The sequence below is a fragment of the Vulpes vulpes genome, chromosome 13, assembly GCF_048418805.1.
Source record: "Vulpes vulpes isolate BD-2025 chromosome 13, VulVul3, whole genome shotgun sequence".
Taxonomy (NCBI): domain Eukaryota; kingdom Metazoa; phylum Chordata; class Mammalia; order Carnivora; family Canidae; genus Vulpes; species Vulpes vulpes.
In genome coordinates, this window is record NC_132792.1 from 33,339,753 (window position 1) to 33,360,199 (window position 20,447).

The 20,447-nt window shown below is 40.3% G+C and overlaps 1 protein-coding gene across 2 annotated transcripts in view; it reads left to right on the top strand.

Annotated features, from left to right (window-relative positions):
• The first annotated feature begins 2,606 nt into the window (after window positions 1–2,606).
• The window catches only part of RRM2B (ribonucleotide reductase regulatory TP53 inducible subunit M2B), a 43,479-nt gene continuing 25,638 nt past the window's right edge, over window positions 2,607–20,447 (top strand). Inside the window, exons 1-5 of one of the 2 annotated variants that reach the window (XM_025994788.2) lie at window positions 2,607–2,848; window positions 10,506–10,661; window positions 14,255–14,371; window positions 15,095–15,228; window positions 15,928–16,022. In XM_025994788.2, the coding sequence (XP_025850573.1) occupies window positions 2,801–2,848; window positions 10,506–10,661; window positions 14,255–14,371; window positions 15,095–15,228; window positions 15,928–16,022 (550 nt within the window). In that variant the 5' untranslated portion in view covers window positions 2,607–2,800. Of the gene's footprint in view, window positions 2,898–10,505; window positions 10,662–14,254; window positions 14,372–15,094; window positions 15,229–15,927; window positions 16,023–20,447 lie in introns of both variants that reach the window. The other variant, XM_025994789.2, reaches the window with a different exon arrangement.

Genomic DNA, 20,447 nt, shown 5'->3' on the forward strand with positions numbered 1-20,447 from the left:
AACATAGATAAAAATAATGGACATTTTTATCCATTAAATAAATGGATATTCATTTATGAATATCACAGAATGTGATATGTCACATTCACAGACAGAAATGGCTGGAAGGAATAAGGAGATCTAAAATATTCATGAGGTAAAGATCGTGTCATTTCCAGACTGACAACTATGTTATCCCTAAATCAGCCACCAATTGGTGACTTCCATTTTGGTCCCACATAGGCTCTTCTCAGGAAACACAGATAAAACACATAACTGCCCAGCAGGTTATTATAGGACATGTTATACCTATGAGCAGGTCTGCTTGCTCCTGTATCTCCAAAAGAGTAAGCTGGCTTTACCTTCTGTCTGTTGAGATCCCTTGCTAATTCTTAACTGTTTTTTTTTCTTTATAGGATTTGAGAGAGAGAGAGAGAGAGAGAGAGAGAGAGAGAGAGAGAGAATGAGTTGGGGGCGGGGAGGGACATGCAGACTGCCCACCGAGTGCAGAGCCCTATGAGGGACCCTAACCCAGGACCCTGAGTTCATGACGTGAGCCAAAGTCAGACACTTAGCTGACTGAACCACCCAGGCACCCCTTAACTCTGGTTTTAATAACTATACCATCAGTCAGGAAATGCGATACAGCAAGGGCAGGATTATATGAACACTGAGTAACACTGAGATTTGCATCGTAGGGTCCTTCCTTTCAGTCCCTCTCCTCCCCATACCCTATCGTAATTGGGTTAACTATTCCAACTCTCTCCTCTTCATTATGCCTTAATTTAACTTAGTAAACTGTGTAATTCAAGCAACTGAATTTGATCTGAACCTTTCTGTTCCATGATCTCTAGGATGGCCAGATTAGCAGCACAAGTGTACTTGGAAGCTACCATTGTCATTTCCCGCCTCAGTGAGTGCTTTGCAAGTAATATATGATTAAATCCACACAACGGTCTTAATAGGAAGGCATCATTATTCTTATCCAACAGGTGAGGAAATGGAGTCTCGCAGAGGCTAAGTAACTTGTCCGGCGTAGCACAGCTAATATACAGGGCAACTAGAATTCATGCCCATCATGACACCACTCCAGGGTCCATGTTCTTTTTCACTATGTGCATTCATTTTTGTTTCTTCAATAGCCAATACGAAGCCTGACATACAGTAGACATGCTGTTTGGTGACTCTAAATGATATGATCCTTACTCTTAGTTTATCTACTATGTGGCCAATAAATTATCCAACCTCTTTAAGATTCGTTTCCTCACATAATTTGGCTACTACTTAAAGTCAGTAGATGTAAAACATTTTCCTCAGCAGCTGACCTCTAGGAATTGCCTTGACAGGGATAACTGGTGACGCCTGAGTGCCTCAGTGATATAGCATCATCTGCCTTTGGCTGAGGGTGTGATGCCAGTTCCAGTTCGGGATCGAGTCCCGCATCCGGTTCCCCGCAGGGAGCCTCCTTCTCTCCCTCTGCCTCTCTCTCTCTCTGTGTCTGTCATGAATAAATAAATAAAATCAAATAAATAAATAAATAAATAAATAAATAAATAAATAAATAAATAAATAAATAAGAAAAGGATAACTGTCATCCCCTATTCTAGGACAGATTTTACAGAGAGCTGTGGGGCATTTTCTGAGGCTCACTTTCTATCCTATTTTACCACACCTCACAAGGCCATGCGCAGGACAGGTGCAGGCTGTGCAAGGCAGGACAAGGTTCTCGCAACATCTCCGCTTCAAACGACTGAAAGTTTCGCCTCATTTTTACTCGCTAAAGTCATTTTTTCTCCTTTGTTGGAGTTATCTTTCCATCAGCCCCCCTGGGAGGTGGGTGGCAGCCATTCACACTACGGTGACTACGGGCACACCGCCCCCGGCCACGGCACCGGGGCGCGGGGGGCTCTGTCGCTTCCAAGTTAACGAACCTCAGTGACGTTTGCTGAGGCGGCGGGTCCTCACCTGGGGGAGCGGGGGCGCCGCCGGACTCGCCTCGCAGGGGGTCCCGAAGAGGAAACGGCTGGCGCCCCCTTCGCCCGAGCTCGGCAGCTACTTCCAAAAGCTTTAGTCTGTGGAAAGAATCTCCCCGAGCTTCCACAATTTTCCCGAATTTAGTCCTTTCCGCCTCTCCTCCTCGACTAGAGGCCCCACCTACTCCGTTCCCGCTTTCCCTCCACCACTTCTTTCCGGTCGCTGGAATACAGCAAAGGCAGCCTTCTCCCCTCACAGGGCGGTCTGCTCCCGTCGCCACCACCGCTCCCCGCGCGGACAGCGCTCTCTCCGGCCGTCCTCCGGCGCGTGGGCTCGCCGCCCCGGGCAGGCTCAGGGCAGGCCGGGTGAGCGCGACGTACCGTGTTCCCGAGGCGCGGCGAGGTGGCCGGGCGTGGCCGGGCGGCGCGGCCCGCGGGTTCCGGGCGAGCTCTTCTCGGGGCGGGCGGGAGGCGGGGCTGGGGCGGGGCGGGGCCTCCCGGAGTGGGCGGGGCCCTGGGGCCGGGGAAGCGGGGTCCACGCGAGGGTGGTGCGCGGTGGGCGGAGGCCGAAGGCGGAGGCGGGAGGCGGAGGCGGGAGGCGGGGGGCGGGGGGCGGGGCCGGCCGGAGCAGGCGGTACCCAAAGGCGCGGGGGGCGGGGCCAGGCCGGCGCTGGGAGAGTCGCTCAATCCGGGGGCGAGAAAGCGTAGCCGGCGGGAGTAGGAGGGGTCTGTGCCGCCGGGGGCGGGGCGGACTCGGGGACCCGCGGGCCACCTGGGCTCTGCCAGAGTTGGAGGTGGCCGGAGGCTCTCGGGTTCTCAGCTCCCGTGGCTCTGGCGGAGTCTGCGCGATGGGGGACCCGGAAAGGCCGGAAGCGGCCAGGCCCGAGCTAGAGGAGGTAAAGGTTGCTGCGGTTCCCTGACCCGCCCCATAGGCACGCCTGGCCGGTAGGTCGCAGGGTGCAGCGGGATCTGCGAGGTGCAGGACCGCAACAGGGTATTTTGCGCGTTGTGGTCGGCAGCCGGGTGCAGGCCCAGCCGCGAGCCCTCGCCGCAGCCTGGTTCCGCGGTTGCGAGTGCCCGGGAGGCCGTGTCCGGGGAGGGGTGACGAGGGAGCCGGGGTCTGCGCGCTTGGTCTGCTCCGGGGCCAGCCAAGGGCGACGCTCTGAGGTTCAGGCCGGGCGGAGCAGCACCTCGCGCCCGCGTCCGCGCGGTGGTCGGCCCAGTGCCGTCCTCCCGTCGTTGCGCGTCTGGAGCCCTGCCTGGGAAAGCCCAGACAAGGGAAGGGGGCAGGTGGATCTACTGCAGAAACGCATCCCATCTCTGAGATGATTAAAAGGAGTTGGAAGCCTGTGGACACCGACACAGGTGGACGGGGTGGTGATGAGAGGAGAGGGCGACGGCAAGTCCTCGCAACAATGAAAAATGTCCGGTTAGGAGGCCGCATTGGCTCAGCCTGGGCCACTTAACTAGCAGTGACTCTTCGGGGTGTCACTTTCTTCATTTGTACAGTGGAAGTGATACTTACCTCGGACGAATAAGGCAAAGGCTTTATGCAAAGCGCCACGGAAATTGTGGGTGCATCCAAAAACCCAAGTTAACGTGTTTATCTGCGTCTATAATAGAAGTACATAATAACAGTAAATCAATGCATTCGACTGTTGTCCGGTAGTTCAAATAGTTGCTCTGTAATTTATACCCTGTTACTTCGCGAATACATCTAAACCATTTGTGTACAAGAGAAATACTTTTTTGTATTGATCTTGGACCTGTTGGCTGTGTGTGATATCTTTGTTTTAACAGTTGCAGCTTACAGAGACTCCTACTTAACCCTAGATTTATTTAGAAGGTTGTAGAGGCCCGATTTGGGGTTTTATATTATTTGATTTTGATTTTGTAAACATTTAGTAACTAGTTAACAAGTTGTAAATATCCCTCAAACTTTTTCTTCCCTCTTGTTTTCTTCCCCTTTTGAAACAAACTGAATACCAATTTCCTCACTTGAAAAGGACATTTCAGACTTGTCTTTTTGTGCTAATGGCACCAACACCGTTCAGACTTAACACCTGGAAGTTAACTTTTTTTTTTTTAAGATTTTATTTATTTATTCATTAGAGACACAGAGAGAGAGAGAGAGAGAGAGGCAGAGATGCAGGCTCGCTGTGGGAGCCCAATGCAGGACTTGATCCCAGGACCCCAGGATCATGACCAGAGCCAAAGGCAGACACTCAATCACTGAGCCACCCAGGTGCCCCATGGAAGTTAACTTTCACTTATTATCCCTTTCTCAATGTCATAGGCCCACAAAGATGCAGATTTTAACTCTAGAATGAATTCTAGTGAGCATCTGGTCCAAAAGTTTTTAACTTGAGTTGCAAGAATGCCTCAAGCACTTTGTTTCTCTAGATATGATGGTTCAGCATAGGCCATCTGCATTAGAGTCAGGCTGGAGTTGTAAAAAATGTAAATTACTGGGCCTACATTCTAGACAAGGTAAATCAAGATCTCTTGGGAGGGTCTGGGACAGCAGTTTTAACAAGGACGTCAGGTGATACTGATTCACACTTTTTAAGAAGCACTTCTTTGAAGGGTTCGTAGATGAGCTTGGAGGAGGTTTATGAATTTCCTGAGAAAGGGGTCCTTAGCTTTCATCAGTTTCTCAAAGTTAACCATCATTAATCTAATTGATTAGATAGTCCCTATTTTCAAGATAAGAAAGTTTATGCCAGAAAAGATAAATTGGCATGCCCAGGACCACATGATTCAATAGCAGAGCTGGGCTTAAGACTGATTTCTTGCTGGTGGGCCAGTATTCTATTGGGAATAGAAAATGACAATGAAAGTGACACCTGGGCAAATACAAATAGTGTATGACTGTAACAATATCCAGTAGTCTTCTTACCTGAGAAGAGAGGCCAAGGTAAACAAATGAAAATGGTGGAATTGAGGCTGGATTGAGAAGGAGGGCTGTAGCATGCCAGCCTACACCAGGGGATGGTGAGTACTAGCTGGGGAATCTGTTCTGGCATATCCTCTTGGGATGAAGTGACCAGAAACTAAGGCAGACAGGAACTAGAGGCACCATTCTGGAAGACACTGTGGAATGTTGCCAAGAAATGCTTCTGTGTTCTGAACTTTATTTCAGGGTCTTATACTTCATAACTGTGCAGCTACAATGACATATTTACCTCCAGTCTTACCCACTGTTTAACTCTTTTTACCATTGCTAAATTAATCCTTCACTAAACCAGTGCCTCTATGTCACTCCTCTCAAGTAAAAACTCTTGAGACTGTCTCAATTCCCACCAAAAACATCCAATTCCATAGGCTGCCAAAGCCCTGTTGAAGCAGCTTTTATTATGCTAACCACCACAGCTTTAAGATTTTTATTTTATTTTATTTTTTAAGTTTTTATTTATTTATTCATGAGAGGCACAGAGCGCGCGCGAGAGAGGCAGAGAAACAGGCAGAGGGAGAAGCAGGCTCCATGCAGGGAGCCCGACGTGGGACTCAATCCCAGGTCTCCAGGATGGCAACCTGAGCTGAAGGCAGCGCTAAACCGCTGAGCCACCCGGGTTGCCCTAACCACCACATCTTAATTCAGGCTGCCATGACATCTTTCCAAAGAAGACATATAGATGCCCAACAGACACATGAAAAGATACTTAACATTATTCATCATCAGGGAAATACAAATCAAAACTACAATGAGATACCACCTCACACCTGTCAGAATGGTTAAAATTAACAACACAGGAAACAACATGTTTGTCAAGGATGCAGAGAAAGGGGAACCCTCTTATACTGTTGGTGAGATGCAAAATGATACAGCCACTCTGGGAAACAGATGGAGGTTCCTCAAAAAATTAAAAATAGACCCAGCAATTGCACTACTAGATATTTACCCAAAGGATACAAAAAATACTGATTTGAAGGGACATATGCACCCTGATGTTTATAGGAGCATTATCAATCAGCCAATTTATGAAATTTGTTCAAATATTTGTCAACTGATGAATGGATAAAGGAGATGTGGCGATACATATAATGGAATTTTACTCAGCCATCAGAAAGAATGAAATCTTGCCATTTGCAATGATGTGAATGGAGCTAGAGAGCATCATGCTCAGCAAAATAAGTCAGAGAATGACAAATACCATAGAATTTCACTCATGTGGAATTTAAGAAATAAAACAGATGAATGTAGGAAAGGGAGAAAATGGAGAGGAGGCAAACCATAAGAGAGACTCTTAACTATAGAGAACAAAGAGGGTTGATTGAGGGGAGGTGGGCAGAGGGTGGGCTAAATCAATAATGAGTACCAAGGAGGACACTTGTGATGAGCACTGGATGCTGTAAGTGATGAATCATTAAATTATACTCCTGAAACCAATATTGTACTTTATGTTAACTAACCAGAATTTAAATAACTTGAAAAAAACTAAATAAAAAAATTCAGGCTACCATTTGCACCCCTGAGATCAATACCATGGTTGCTACCAAAATCTATGTTTTTTTTTTTTTCCTTTTCCAGCTCATCCTGGATAGATAGCCAATGAATCCTCCTGATGCCACCCCTATACATGATAATTCATATTCAGAAACTATTACTATCCAGAAGAATGCTTTTCAAACAGCCCTACAGTGAATACCAGTACCTGGGGGTTAGGGGCACGTAGTTAGAGTTGGAGTATGAGCCTCTCAATCCCCCAGATGTTTGAAAATCTTTGGCGCACAGAATTAATTCCTAACCTCTTACCCTGATTGATATCCAGAGTGTGGATTCTTTACAGAATTCTTCTCTATTTTGTCTGTTGACAGAAATGGCTTTAGCCAAATCAAATCACTTCTGCCTTTGCTTTTGATTGTCCTATATCCACCTCAGTCACTTTTAATCCCAGCTGGTTCCTCTTCTTCCACCTGCCCTTTCAATTGTCAGCATTTTCTCGGCTGCATCCTCAGCTGTGCTGTTTCTCTATATTTTCTCCCTGGATAACCCCTTAGGTGACTAATAGTGGGATGGATGGCCACCATTCATCTGCTGTAGTGTTATATTTTTAGCTGCCTACTGGATATCCTCAAACTGATCAAATTATGTTTTTTATTGACCAAGTTGAACTTTTAAAGACTATTGTGTTTGTAACTATTGTTGTAGTTGGGGTTGGTGGGGGAGTTCATTCAAATTAAGCTTTTATTAAACATCTAATATGAGATGCAAGAGTTTTTGTCTGATTTATTCAGTTATTCTCCAGATGCTGAGCACTTTGTGTCTTTTACTTCTTGCTGTGATCATCCAGTTGTTGGACATCTTCAACTCTTCTTTATTCCATTCTCCAAAATCCAAATTTTTTAGCAAGAATGATTAATTCTACTTCTGAATCTCTCTCTCTCTGTCTCTCTGTCTCTCTCTCTCTTTTTTCTGAATATCTCTTAAAGCAGCTTTCTTTTGTGTTTCTACATCTGGTACCCTGGTTCAGGCAAGATTTGGGTAGGATAATGATCTTTTCATTGTTCTCTCCCCCTGTAATTTCTAGTCTGATCACATTTCTAGATAAGTGATTTTTAAAAAAAAGATTTATTTACTTATTTGACAGAGAGAGTGGTGGGGAGGGGGAGAGACTGAAGGAGAAAATCTTTAAGCAGACTCCCCGCTGAGCAACAGAGCTTGAGGCGGGCCTTGATCCCATGACCCTGAGATCATGACTCAAGCTGAAACCAAGAGTCAGATGCTTAATTGACTGAGCCACCTAGATGCCCCTTAGTTCGCTTCTGAAAAATATATACAAATGGTTACAGGGTTTATTGTTCTTTTGTTTTCTTTTTAACTACCTTTCTCTAAATCTTATGCAGTCTTCAATTAAGCAGAGATGGCTAGAAAAACTTTTATCTGAGGTCATCCAGAAAAAAAGAAAGAAAGAAAAAAAGAAAGATGGCAGCCTGGAAACACAAGTTCATGGATTGGTGGCTTTCTTTATGTGTATTTTGGAATATATCTGTTATTTTTTTACCACTATTTTAACAGCTTAACACATTTCATAGTGAGATCTTAATCTGGCATTTGTGACATTAGAGGGACTGCAGAGTTCTTTAGAACACATTTGGATAGTCTCTGATTGCTTTCTGGTTTCTTCTTCCATTGTCCCCCACATATGGTAAAGTCCAAACTTAGAAAGTTACTTCCAATTCTTTAAAAATATCATCTGACATCATGTCTTTTTTTCCACGTTGTTTTCTCTTCTAAAATATGAGTTGTTAGCTCAGGTCCATAGAGGATATTCTAGAGATCCTAGAGCTTTGGGATGTATGATCCTCCTGACATTGATTAAAATGTGTGTGGATTTTTTAAAACATCATGAAAATAAGCAATATATCATCTTTAGCTCAATTCAGATGTTTGTGTTGGTTATACCAGCCCTCCTCTCTTCACATTGCAAACTCTTGCATAATGCTCTCCTCATCCAACTTCTTCTTAACAATGTACATATTATCAGAACGGAACAGGAGGAATGTTACATAGAAAAAGGACTTTCATTCTAACTGAAAGATACTAGTCTTCAGCAGTTTTCATAGGTAGTGACATTGATCAGTTATTTAATCAGCATTTAAAAACTCCCTTCATAAAATAAATAAATAAATAAATAAATAAATAAATAAATAAAAACTCCCTTCAGGGCCAGGGTGCTTGGTACCAAAGAGTTACTGCTTATGATGGTTCACATAGCAAATACAGTGAAGGTAAGGAGTTCCAGCTCTGAATGTATACTTGTACCCCAGGGACAAAATATATAAAGGCAACACAAACAAAAAACTTGAAAGCTTCTATTTTAAAAATGTGCTCAAATATTTGGGGAAATGAATGTCAACTACATGCCAGGTCATATGTCAGGTTCTAGGGATTCCACAAAAGTAAAGTTACCTTTTACTCTCAAGAAGCATAGTTTGGAGGGGACTCTAAATGGAAAACAAGGAATTAAATTGCAGTGAGTTGCGTACTGTGTGAGGTATGCAGTGAATTATGTGTTTAATCCAGGCCTTTAGGGTGATGGGGACAAGGGAGATATGGGAGTACTTAGCAAAGGCTTGATTTGATGGTTATCTCACTGATATATTGTGGTCATATGTTAAATTCAAAAGGTATCCAGTAGCCCAAGCACAGGATAAAGAGAAATTAGCAGCCCATTCACTTACTTAGCTAACGTTTATTGATGTTATGTTTGGGAATGCCGTAATAAATAAAAAGTAGTTTCTACTCTCCAGGGCTCAAGTTCTTTATCTGGGGAGGCCTACACCTTCAAATAAGTAGTTACAAAATAAGACAGTCTCTCTACTATGATGACAGTATGTGTGCAGTGTGCAAGCCCTACCTGGATCTGTATAGCCTCAGGCTTTGATTTTGATTTTGAGTCTTTTTCTCATCTTGCCTTGCCTTAGCACACTTGCTCTGGAGAGGTGTGGTTGGTGGAAGCGATGATAAGGATGAAGAAATGTGATTGGCCTGACACTGGAGAGAGAGACCGTCAGTTTGAGTTAGGCATCCAGATTTTAAATATATGCCAATAATCTTGATTTATACATTTTTAGCCTAATTGTATATACTTTGTGTATATTCATTCTCATGCAAGGTATAACTCTTCTGATACTTCTGATATATGTATATGTATACATACATATCTTGCACTGTCCCCTTTTGGAATGCTATCATTTCCAAGTCATGTATATATAAGTATGTGCTTTTCACTGGATTCTACAAAGCTTTGAGCCAGTCTACAGTGAGACCATTTGTAGTAATGCTAACAAGTAAATAGTAATAGCAGATTGGTATATGGGAAAGTTCAGATGAACAAAGGTTGCTAAATTGTTGGTAAGGAGTTTTCAGGTAAGTTTTACAATAGTTCAGATTAGAAAGAATTCAAATAGGAAAGTAGGGGTGCCTGGGTGGCTCAGTCGGTTAAGCATCTGCCTTTGGCTTAAGTCATGATCCCAGGGGTCCTGGGGTCAGGAACCCTGCTCAGTGGGAAGTCTGCATCTCCCTCTCCCTCTCATCCTTCCCCCTGCTGGTGCTATCTTAAATTAATAAATTTAAAAATCTCTTAAAAGTAAATAAAGAAGTGTATAATAGTAGCCTATTCATGCCAGCATCTGATCTCTGAAAAAAGGCACTGAAGGGACATTTTATGCACAAACTTAGAAATTTGCCCACCATAACATTTATGGATCTAGTTTTGTGCTTATCTTAAAATAGCAATAATGACAATTTTGCTTCATGCTTGTTATGCACCAGGCTCCATTTAAAGCACTTTTAATCATCAAGTTTAACCTACAGAGTAAGGGTCATTTTACTGATAAGGGCAAACCAAAGCTCAGAGAAGCAACTTTCTGTGGTTACACGACTAACCAAACACTATTAACCAGGTTCCAGATAATAGTAAAGGATTTAACCCAGGCAGATGGGCTCCTCAACGTGTGCTGTCTCTCAAATTACCCCCAGTATGTGTTTAGATATGAATAATGAGGGCATGTCTACACAAAATGGATGTTTCTACTTTATTTTCAAAGAGGTTATCTTCAGATACCAATGAAAATGAAGTGAAATCAGATGAAGAGCCACTCCTACGAAAGAGTTCTCGCCGATTTGTCATCTTTCCAATTCAATACCCTGATATTTGGAAAATGTATAAACAGGCACAGGCATCTTTCTGGACTGCAGAAGAGGTAAGTGGCATCACCTTTGCCAGCAGGCACACCCCATAGTAGAGTGTTCATATCTTCTGTCATGGGACATTGAAAAATGTTAACTTATATTGTAAGATACATATAACTGAATAAAATCAGTTATATACAATAGTGTCTGAAATTACTGAAATTAAATACAGTGTTCTCCAATATTTTATGTGTAGACTGCTATCTATAAACACGTTTCCCGCTGCAAAAATGGCTTCTCACTCTGCCAGGTTTTTTACTTCCAATGTATTTTAGAACATTTTCTATTTTTAAATAGCCTTTTGATTTCCTATGACCAAATAAGATTGGTTTTTACTTATGGCCAGCAGAATAAATAAAATTGTGCTATGGCCAAAAAATGAGAGTGAAAGCCCTAGGGACCCTGCTTTTCAATGACTTACCTGATTATGCAGAAAGAGCTGTGGCAGAGCATTTGCCTGCTCAGGCAGTGCACTCTCTTCTAAGCTGCCAGCCAGAGCTCCTCCTAGGCTACCCTGTCCTCAGTCACATCCAGTCTGGCACTGCTGCCTCAGCAGCCGGGACTGTTGTAGTATGTTGTATGTTAGGGCAGCATTTTCCATCTAGACAATGATTTGGACACAATAAATGAGGAAATACCTGCTGGTTTGGTAAAGACAGTTGGTCATGTAAGTGGTTGCTCTGTAGTCTAATTGAACACATAGTCATTGTCTTCATCTTTCTCTGTGTGTATGTGTTCACTTATCTAGATAAATAGATAAATGAATAGATCTATTTAGATAGTTATATTTGGATCTCCCTATTTTTCAGAAGATTGTTTTCATACACGTAAGCACACACTGTTGAGAATGCAGACTCTGGAGCCAGAATGCCTAGGTACAAAATCTGACTCTACCACTTACTAGCTATGAAACTGGAAAAATTGCTTAACCTCTCTGTGTATCCTCATTGGAAAATTGAGCTAATAATACCTGGCTAACTGGGTTATTGTAAGGATTACTGAGATGAATCTCATGAATAGAATTAATGGGATGAAGCTCATGAATGAGATTAATGAGATGTTTAGAATGTCACATGGCGTTTAGTAAGCACTAAATAAATATAAGCTAATTCACACAGAATGAAGGAGAGTTACAGTAGAAATCAGAAGACACCAACTTTTGAAGCTTTGATTACACTAATTTTACCCATTTATCCACTTGTGTTATATTGGTAACATCTTTGTTATACTTAGTTAACAAAAAGAGCAAAAAATCCAAAACAAAATAAAAACTCAGTATTTTCTAATTGGGTCATACTGCTTGGCACACCTGACTATTTTTAACTGTGGTTTTTAGGATGTGTTTTTTTAGATATGGTTAACAGAATAAATGGAGTACACAGGTGGCTTTTTCATTCATCATGTTAAAAAGCTACTTGTGATACTTGGGTTTCTTAAAATTCATTTGTAAAATACTTGCATCTTTTAGCAAATGTAATACATGTTGTATTATAACTAAGAAACACTGATTTAAAAAATTAAAATACAAAGATGGTACATATTTTGTTTATACATTTTATTTTATTATTTTATTTTATTTTTTAAAAAGATTTTATTTATTTATCCATGAGAGACAGACAGAGAGAGAGAGAGAGAGGCAGAGAGGCAGAGACACAGGCAGAGGGCGAAGCAGGCTCCACACAAAGAGCCTGATGTGGGACTTGATCCCAGGACTCTGGGATCATGCCCTGAGCCGAGGGCAGATGCTCAACCTCTGAGCTACCTAGGCATCCCTGTTTACACATTTTAAAAGGAAATGAAACACATATAGTTCCATGTATTTTTCCTTTAAACAAATTATGTCAACCTTAGACTTCATTGTTTTATCTGTGGTGTAGCTTTATTCCTAAATATGACCAATTATCAGAAACCTTGATTCAGAAGAAAAAGGTCTAGGATTTTGGGTTTTTCTTTTAAAGCTGCCAGACAATTCTAATAACTAGTAGTTTGGAATCAATATTTAGAAAGTAGAATTGAGAATTTATTTAGAGGAGAAAAAGCTGAGTAGGAATGTTTACATTTTAAGAATGGGAGATGACCAATGTAGTATAAATGAAATTTATAAGGCTTTTTGAAGTTGAATGGTTGGCAAGGTAAGTTTAATTAAGGTAAGGTAAGTTTAAATTAAGGTAATTAAGGTAAGTTTAATTATAATTAATATACTCATTAAGAATGAGTATATTATAGTATAAAATTTCATATCAGGAGTATAATATATAAAAACTAGGAAGGTGTCTGTCAGTTAATCCTGATTGAGTTTTTTTTTTAGTATTTTTTTTCTTTATTTATTTGTGATAGTCACACACAGAGAGAGAGAGAGGCAGAGACACAGGCAGAGGGAGAAGCAGGCTCCATGCACCGGGAGCCCGACGTGGGATTCGATCCCGGGTCTCCAGGATCGCGCCCTGGGCCAAAGGCAGGCGCCAAACCACTGCACCACCCAGGGATCGCCTCCTGATTGAGCTCTTAAGAGAATAGGACCTGATATTTAGTTTACATGTTTTAAAAGATATATACAAGTATACCCCCCAACTCCATTGTATTGCCAACACTTTTTTTTTTTAAGATTGATTTATTTATTCAAGAGAGCAGAGTTGGGGAGGGACAGAGGGAGAGGGAGCGGGAGAGGGAGAATCTCAAGCAGACCTTCCACTGAGCATGGAGCTTGATGTGGGGTTCGATCTTATCACCCTGAGATTATGACCAGAGCTGAAGTCAGATGCCCAACTGACTTGACCACCCAGAGCCCCCACCCCCGTTTTCAAAAATATTTCTATTTCCAGAGAAAGCCATACCTGTAAATTGCTTTATAACCTAGGTTGTTACATGCCAGATACTACTTTCTGGGTATAAAAGTAGATTAGCTGGCAATACAATAGCAGCTACTATTGCTTAACAGGTAGCTAATTTAACACTACAGTAAATTATATGCCATGGTAAAGCAATGGCTGCTGAAAGTCACTAGTTTATTCTGCTCAATTAGCCAGAATATAGAGCCCTTCATAATACTTTTATTGTATTGTGTTCTTTGTAATAGTCTTAGTCAATTTGGGTTGCTGTAGTAATACCTTAGACTGGATGGTTTACAAACAACAGAATTTTATTTCTCACATTTTTAGAGGCTGGGAATTCCAAGATCAAGTCTCTAACAGATTTGGTATCTGGTGAGGTCCCAGTTCCTATTTCAGAGATATCTGCTTATACTTTGTGTTCTCACATGGCAGAAGGGATGAGGAAGCTCTCTGGCAGCTCTTTTATAAGGGCACTAATCCCATTCATGAGGGCTCCACCCTCATGACCTAATAACTTTCCAAAGACTGCACCTCCAAATACCATCACACTGGGCATCAGTTTCAAATATGTGAATGGGGTGCGGGGGCGGGGGAGGACATGAACATTTAGTCTATAACAGTTATGTTAACTTTTTTTTTCCTTTTCTTCCTTTTTCATTTCATTACTGCTAATGAGATGGCCCTCCCCAACGTTGAGATAGAAGTTAGTTTTCCAAACACTTTAAGAAGAATTGAACACCAAGTTGAAATTTTTGAAAATCTTTTTATTTCAGGTTGACTTATCAAAGGATCTCCCTCACTGGAACAAGCTTAAATCAGACGAGAAGTATTTTATCTCTCACATATTAGCCTTTTTTGCAGCCAGTGATGGAATTGTGAATGAAAATTTGGTAAGATTTTTGTTTTATTTCTGTTCTCATTCAGCAGCTAAATGGTGATAATGGCAGTAAGACAATTAGACTAAGCCTGAAAAACGACTTCTAAGAAATGAACTAGATAGAGTTTAACTTTCAAAGGTGTTTTTCTGATGAAGTGTTAAAGAAAAGGATAGATTTCTCCCATTTGACCAGCAAAATATCATGAAATCAAACATATTGTACCAATCAAAACTACTTAAAATGCGTAGACATGATTTCAATTTTTACCCTTATCTTAATAGAGAGCTTGCACATTAAAAACCCTTCTGGAGCTCTGTAATAAGGCACTGCATTCTGGCTCCCCATTTTAAAACTTGTATCATGGTTGGCCAGGAGGCTTACCCTCTTGTTAAAGAGAATTAGATAGAAGGGACTTCAATCGATCTATCTGCTTTTGGGGAAAATAAAGACCTAAAGTCAATTTTACAATGCAAAGTAATTATTTTTGATAGCCATTCTAAAATACTTGGCTTTATAGGAAGTATCTCCACCTATCAGGTCAATTCATTTAATTGCTTGAAAATACATTAGGCAACTAATTTATTGTAAAAGGTTAATAGATAATACTGCTTAAAATAACCTATAAATTCTGTCTAACTTATTTTTGGCATGACAGGTAATTTTTAAGTGATGATTCTGATTTGCAGTGTTTAATTAGAGCCCACAGAATTGGATACGTTTCCCTTATTTTTGTAGGTGGAGCGCTTTAGTCAGGAGGTACAGGTTCCAGAGGCTCGCTGTTTCTATGGCTTTCAAATTCTCATCGAGAATGTCCACTCAGAGATGTACAGTTTGCTAATAGACACTTACATCAGAGATCCCAAGAAAAGGTATTACCACTGGGATTTTATTTACAGAGGTTTATGCTATTGCTTATGTTAAGAGCAGAATTTACTCCAAAACCAAATGTCAGGGAAAAATTATTCAAATGCTTTTTATTGTTTAATAATGTGTTGGGTTAAAAAACTTGTATAGAACCAGTTCATCTTTGGGTATTATAGCTTTAAAAACTGCACATTCTGTTTAGAAATTGAATACTGACTTTATTTCTTTAAATATTTTACTTAAATTCACCTTGCCAACATATAGTATAACACCCAGTGCTCATCCCATCAAGTGGCCTTCTGGGTGCCCATCACCCAGTTACCCCACCTCCCCCTCCACCTCCTCTTCTGCAACCCTTTGTTTCCCAGAGTTAGGAGTCTCTCATGGTTTGTCTTCTGCTCTAATTTTTCCCCACTCATTTTCTCTCCTTTTCCTTATAATCCCTTCCATTATTTCTGTATTCCACATATGAGTGAAACCACATATGAATATTGACTTTAGTCAATTTTGTGTCAGACCAGATCCAAACCGCTAATTTGAATTTTAGTTTCATTTCTTAACTTTGTGGGCATGCAAAATATAGAAAAACGACAGATCCGGTAGCATATCATAGAGTTGCAGTTATTATTGATGATTAAACTATGAAAATTTATTCCAATTAAGAAAAATGAATAACTTTGCCATTAATCCTTTGTTTTTTACAGGGAATTTTTATTTAATGCAATTGAAACAATGCCATATGTTAAGAAAAAAGCAGACTGGGCCTTACGATGGATAGAAGATAGAAAATCTACTTTTGGTAAGTAGCTGTAATTTAAAAATGATCAAAATTGCCTCAGTTGACTTAACACTTATTATATGGTGTGACTATCAGGTACTAATCAGAGTCCCAGAATAGAAAAGGATATGAAGGTCTCCGCATCCACTTTTTAGAATCATTATTCCTAATGCTTAGGAACCAGTGATAAAATCATATAAAGTTGTTATCTATTTTGTTTAATAAGTTGAAAGTTGAAAGGTTAAGGTGTTAATACATAAGTAGAGGTAAAGAAAAGTCATACAGAATCTGACAAAAATATTGTAGCAATCACAATTTGTCTCTGCTTTCATAAATATTTAAGAGAGTTAAAGCAAGTCAAAATCATATTTTTTTCAGGGAACAAATATGTAGTTTCTGGAAAACTATACATATTACTTGCTCAATATATATTTAATTTAAAATATTCAGATACTCCATTTATCTAGCTCTAAGTACCTCTCATTCTTATCTATTTCATAATTAGTCGTTTTTACTTTCTGGTTTTATTCATTATGGAGGAAGCAAGTCTCAAAATTTTTGGTCTCAGGACTTCTTTGTACTCTTAAAACTTATTGAGGACTCTCCTGTTGGTGTGGTTTACTGATTATTTCCATATTATAAATTAAAACCAGGAAAGTTAAAATATTTATGAATGCATTTAAAAATAGCAGTAATAACCCATTATATTTTATTATTAATAGCATGTATTTATGAAAAAACACTATTTCCCTCCTCCCCCAAATTTTGCAAACCTTTTAAATGTCTGACTTAGTAGAAGACAACTGGATTGAATCTCCTTCCACATTCAATTATTGCAGAATATTGACGTAGTTTATCATATAGTTATGAAGAAAATCCAGTCTTAATCAGATGTGTAGTTAGAAAAGGGAAGACTATTTTACCAGGCTCCTCAGATTATTGTGGATATGTCATGTAGTATCTGGAAATCACAACTGTACACTCATGTGAGAATTGTGGTTAAAAAAATAATAATGCCTTAGCATTGTTATAAAAATAGTTTTGACTCCACACACCTCCTCAGTCTGTGGATTTACAGAAACACACTGAGAACCAATGATGCACAGTAAGGTATGGGGGAAGCCTGTTACATATTAGGGAAGAAACAGATGTGTTTGCAATGCCTTCAGTTCATTTGAAGAATGAGAAAAGTGATCATTCTCAATGTGCATAAAAATTATCTGAGAGTTTGAAGAAAAACCCTGCAGAATCCTGGTCCTCACCAGAGAGAGAGATTTAGAAGGCCTGGGGAGGACTGAGGAATCAACATTTTATACCCAGCTGATTTTCTCACAAATGGTTTGAGAAACACTGGCTGGCTTTAAAGACAAAAGGAGAGAAACATCAATGTGTTCAATACATATTGAAAAGAGTATAGATAGATACCAATGGAAAATGATGAACAGGCTCACAGCAAGCATGTATTTCATAACTGCCAAAGAAAGTAACCTAGAGGGATGCCTGGGTGGCTCAGGGGTTGAGCATCTGCCTTCAGCTCGGGGCATGATCCCAGGATCGGGGTTCAAGTCCCACATCTGGCTTCCTGTGAGGAGCCTGCTTCTCCCTCTGCCTGTGTCTCTGCCTCTCTCTTTGTGTCTCTCTCTCATGAATAAATAAATAAATCTTTTTAAAAAAAGAGAAAGTAACCTAGAGAGAAAATTGAGGAGGATGGCAGTCGCCATGTGACAACAGCAGGGCTCTAGGTAAATTCTCCATATTGCTTGCTCTCAAGCAAACCCATGCTGCAGATGCAGAAAAAAACATTGAACAGAATTCAATATCCATTTATCATAAAAACCCAAGAAAGCAGATATGGAGGAAAAATACCTCAGCATGATAAAGGCCATATACGACAAGCTCACAGCTAACATACTCAACTGTGAAGAGCTGAAAGCCTTTCCTCAAGATCAGGAGCAAGACAAGGATGCCCACTCTTGCCATTTTTATTCAACATAGTATTAGAAGTCCTAGCTGGAGCAATTAGGCAAGAAAAAAAAAAAGGCATCCAAATAGGAAAGGAATAAGTAAAACTCACTATTTGCAGATGACATGCTATATATAGAAAATCCTAAAGAGGGATCCCTGGGTGGCGCAGCGGTTTGGTGCCTGCCTTTGGCCCAGGGCGCGATCCTGGAGGCCTGGGATCGAATCCCACATCGGGCTCCCAGTGCATGGAGCCTGCTTCTCCCTCTGCTTGTGTCTCTGCCTCTCTCTCTCTCTCTGTGACTATCATAAATAAATAAATAAATAAATAAATAAATAAATAAATAAATAAGAAAGAAAATCCTAAAGACTCCATTAAAAAAACTATTAGAACTAATAAATAGGTTCAGTGAAGTTGCAAGATACAAAATTAGTATACAGAAATATCTTGTTTCTATATGATAATAATGAGCTATCAGAGAAATTAAACAATCCCATTTACAGTTGCCTTAACAAGAGTAAAATATTTAGGAATAAGTTTAACCAAGGAGATGAAAGACCTGTATATTGAAAACTCTTAAAATATTAGTAAAAGAAATTAAAGACACAAATAAATGGAAAGATATTCCATGCTCACAGATTGAAAGAATCAATATTGCTAAAATAAGATGTCCATTATACCAAAAACAATCTACAGATTAAATGCAATCCCTATCAAAATTCCAATGGCGGGATCCCTGGGTGGCGCAGCGGTTTGGCGCCTGCCTTTGGCCCAGGGCGCGATCCTGGAGACCCGGGATCGAATCCCACGTCAGGCTCCCGGTGCATGGAGCCTGCTTCTCCCTCTGCCTGTATCTCTGCCTCTCTCTCTCTCTCTCTGTGTGACTATCATAAATAAATAAAAATTAAAAAAAAAATTCCAATGGCATTTTTCAAGAAAATAGAACAAATAATACTAAAATTTATATGGAACCACAAAAAAATCCCAAATAGGCAAACATCTTGAGAAAGAATAAAGCTGGAGGCATAATGCTCCCTGATTTCAAACTATCTTACAAAGATATTATAATCAAACCATTATTGTATTGGTATAAAAAACAGATCAATGGAACAGAATAGACAGCCCATAAGTAAACCCATGCATATATGTTCAATTAATTTATGACAAAGGAGCCAACAATATACAACGGGGAAAACACAGTCCTCTCAATAAATAGTATTGAGAAAAATGGACAACTGCAAGCAAAAGAATGAGACTGAATTGCTATCTTACACCACACACAAAAAATAACTCAAAACAGATTAAAGATTTGAATGTATGGCCCAAAACCATAAAACTTCTGGGTATTTATCTGAAGAAAATTAAAACATGAACTCAAAAAGATATATGCACCCCCATGTTCATTGCAGCATTATTTATAATAGCCAAGATAAGGAAACAACCTGAGTGCCCATCAATGGATGATGAATGGATAAAGAAAATGTAGTGGGGGGGTATAATAATGGCATATTATTTAGTCATTAAAAAAAAAGTGAAATCTCACCATTTGCAACAACATGGATGGAGCTAGAGGGTATCATGCTAAGTGCCATAAGTCAGACAGGGAAAGACAAATACAATACTATATGATCTCTCTTATATGTGAAAACTAAGAACAAAAAAACTAAAAACTAAAATCTAAGCTCATAGATACAATAGTTGGTGATTGTAAGAAGTGGAGCATAGGGGTCAGGAGAAATGAGTGAAAGCAGTCAAAAGGTTAAAAGAAAAAGGTCTGTATAGCTTACTTGGACAAATGTCAGCGATCAGAAAAACAAACAAATGTGTAAACTTTTGGGAAAAAAAAGAATAAACATTTCCCATTACAGTTGACTCTTGAACAACGTGGGTTTGACTTATGTGGGTCCACTTATATGCAGATTTTGTTGATAAATATAGTACAGTACTGTAAATGTATTTTCTCTTTTTTCTTATGATTTTCTTTTTTTAAAACAAAATTCTGCATTTTTATAAAACTTGATAAAAAAATAGTATTTCAAACTGTACAGTCACCAGAAGTACTCAGTTATCAAAAATGCACACACTTCACTTGGCATCTCCAGCACCTTCAGCTTTCTGTGCCTGATCTGTTTTGGCATCTCCATTTTCTGCAGGGTTATTTCCATCCTTGCCAGAATCAGCCTTCCCCTTTTAGCTTTGGGTACTTTCTCTCCCTTCTTTACAGGGGCCTTTTTAGGCTTGGGCTCTGGCTTTGGAGGAGCAGGTTTAGCAGATAACCTTGCAGATCTTCTCTGTGGCTCATCCTTCACCTTGGCTTTATCTCCTTTAGCATCCCCTTCAGCCTTTCTCTTGGGCATGGTGGCAACGGCAGTGGGATGTAAGCGCTGGACGCGGGGATGCAGCGGCACACAGGCTTTGGCCGGTCCTGGGGTCGTTCTTGCCTCTTCTTCACACTGCTTGGGCTCCGGGGGATTTATAAACTT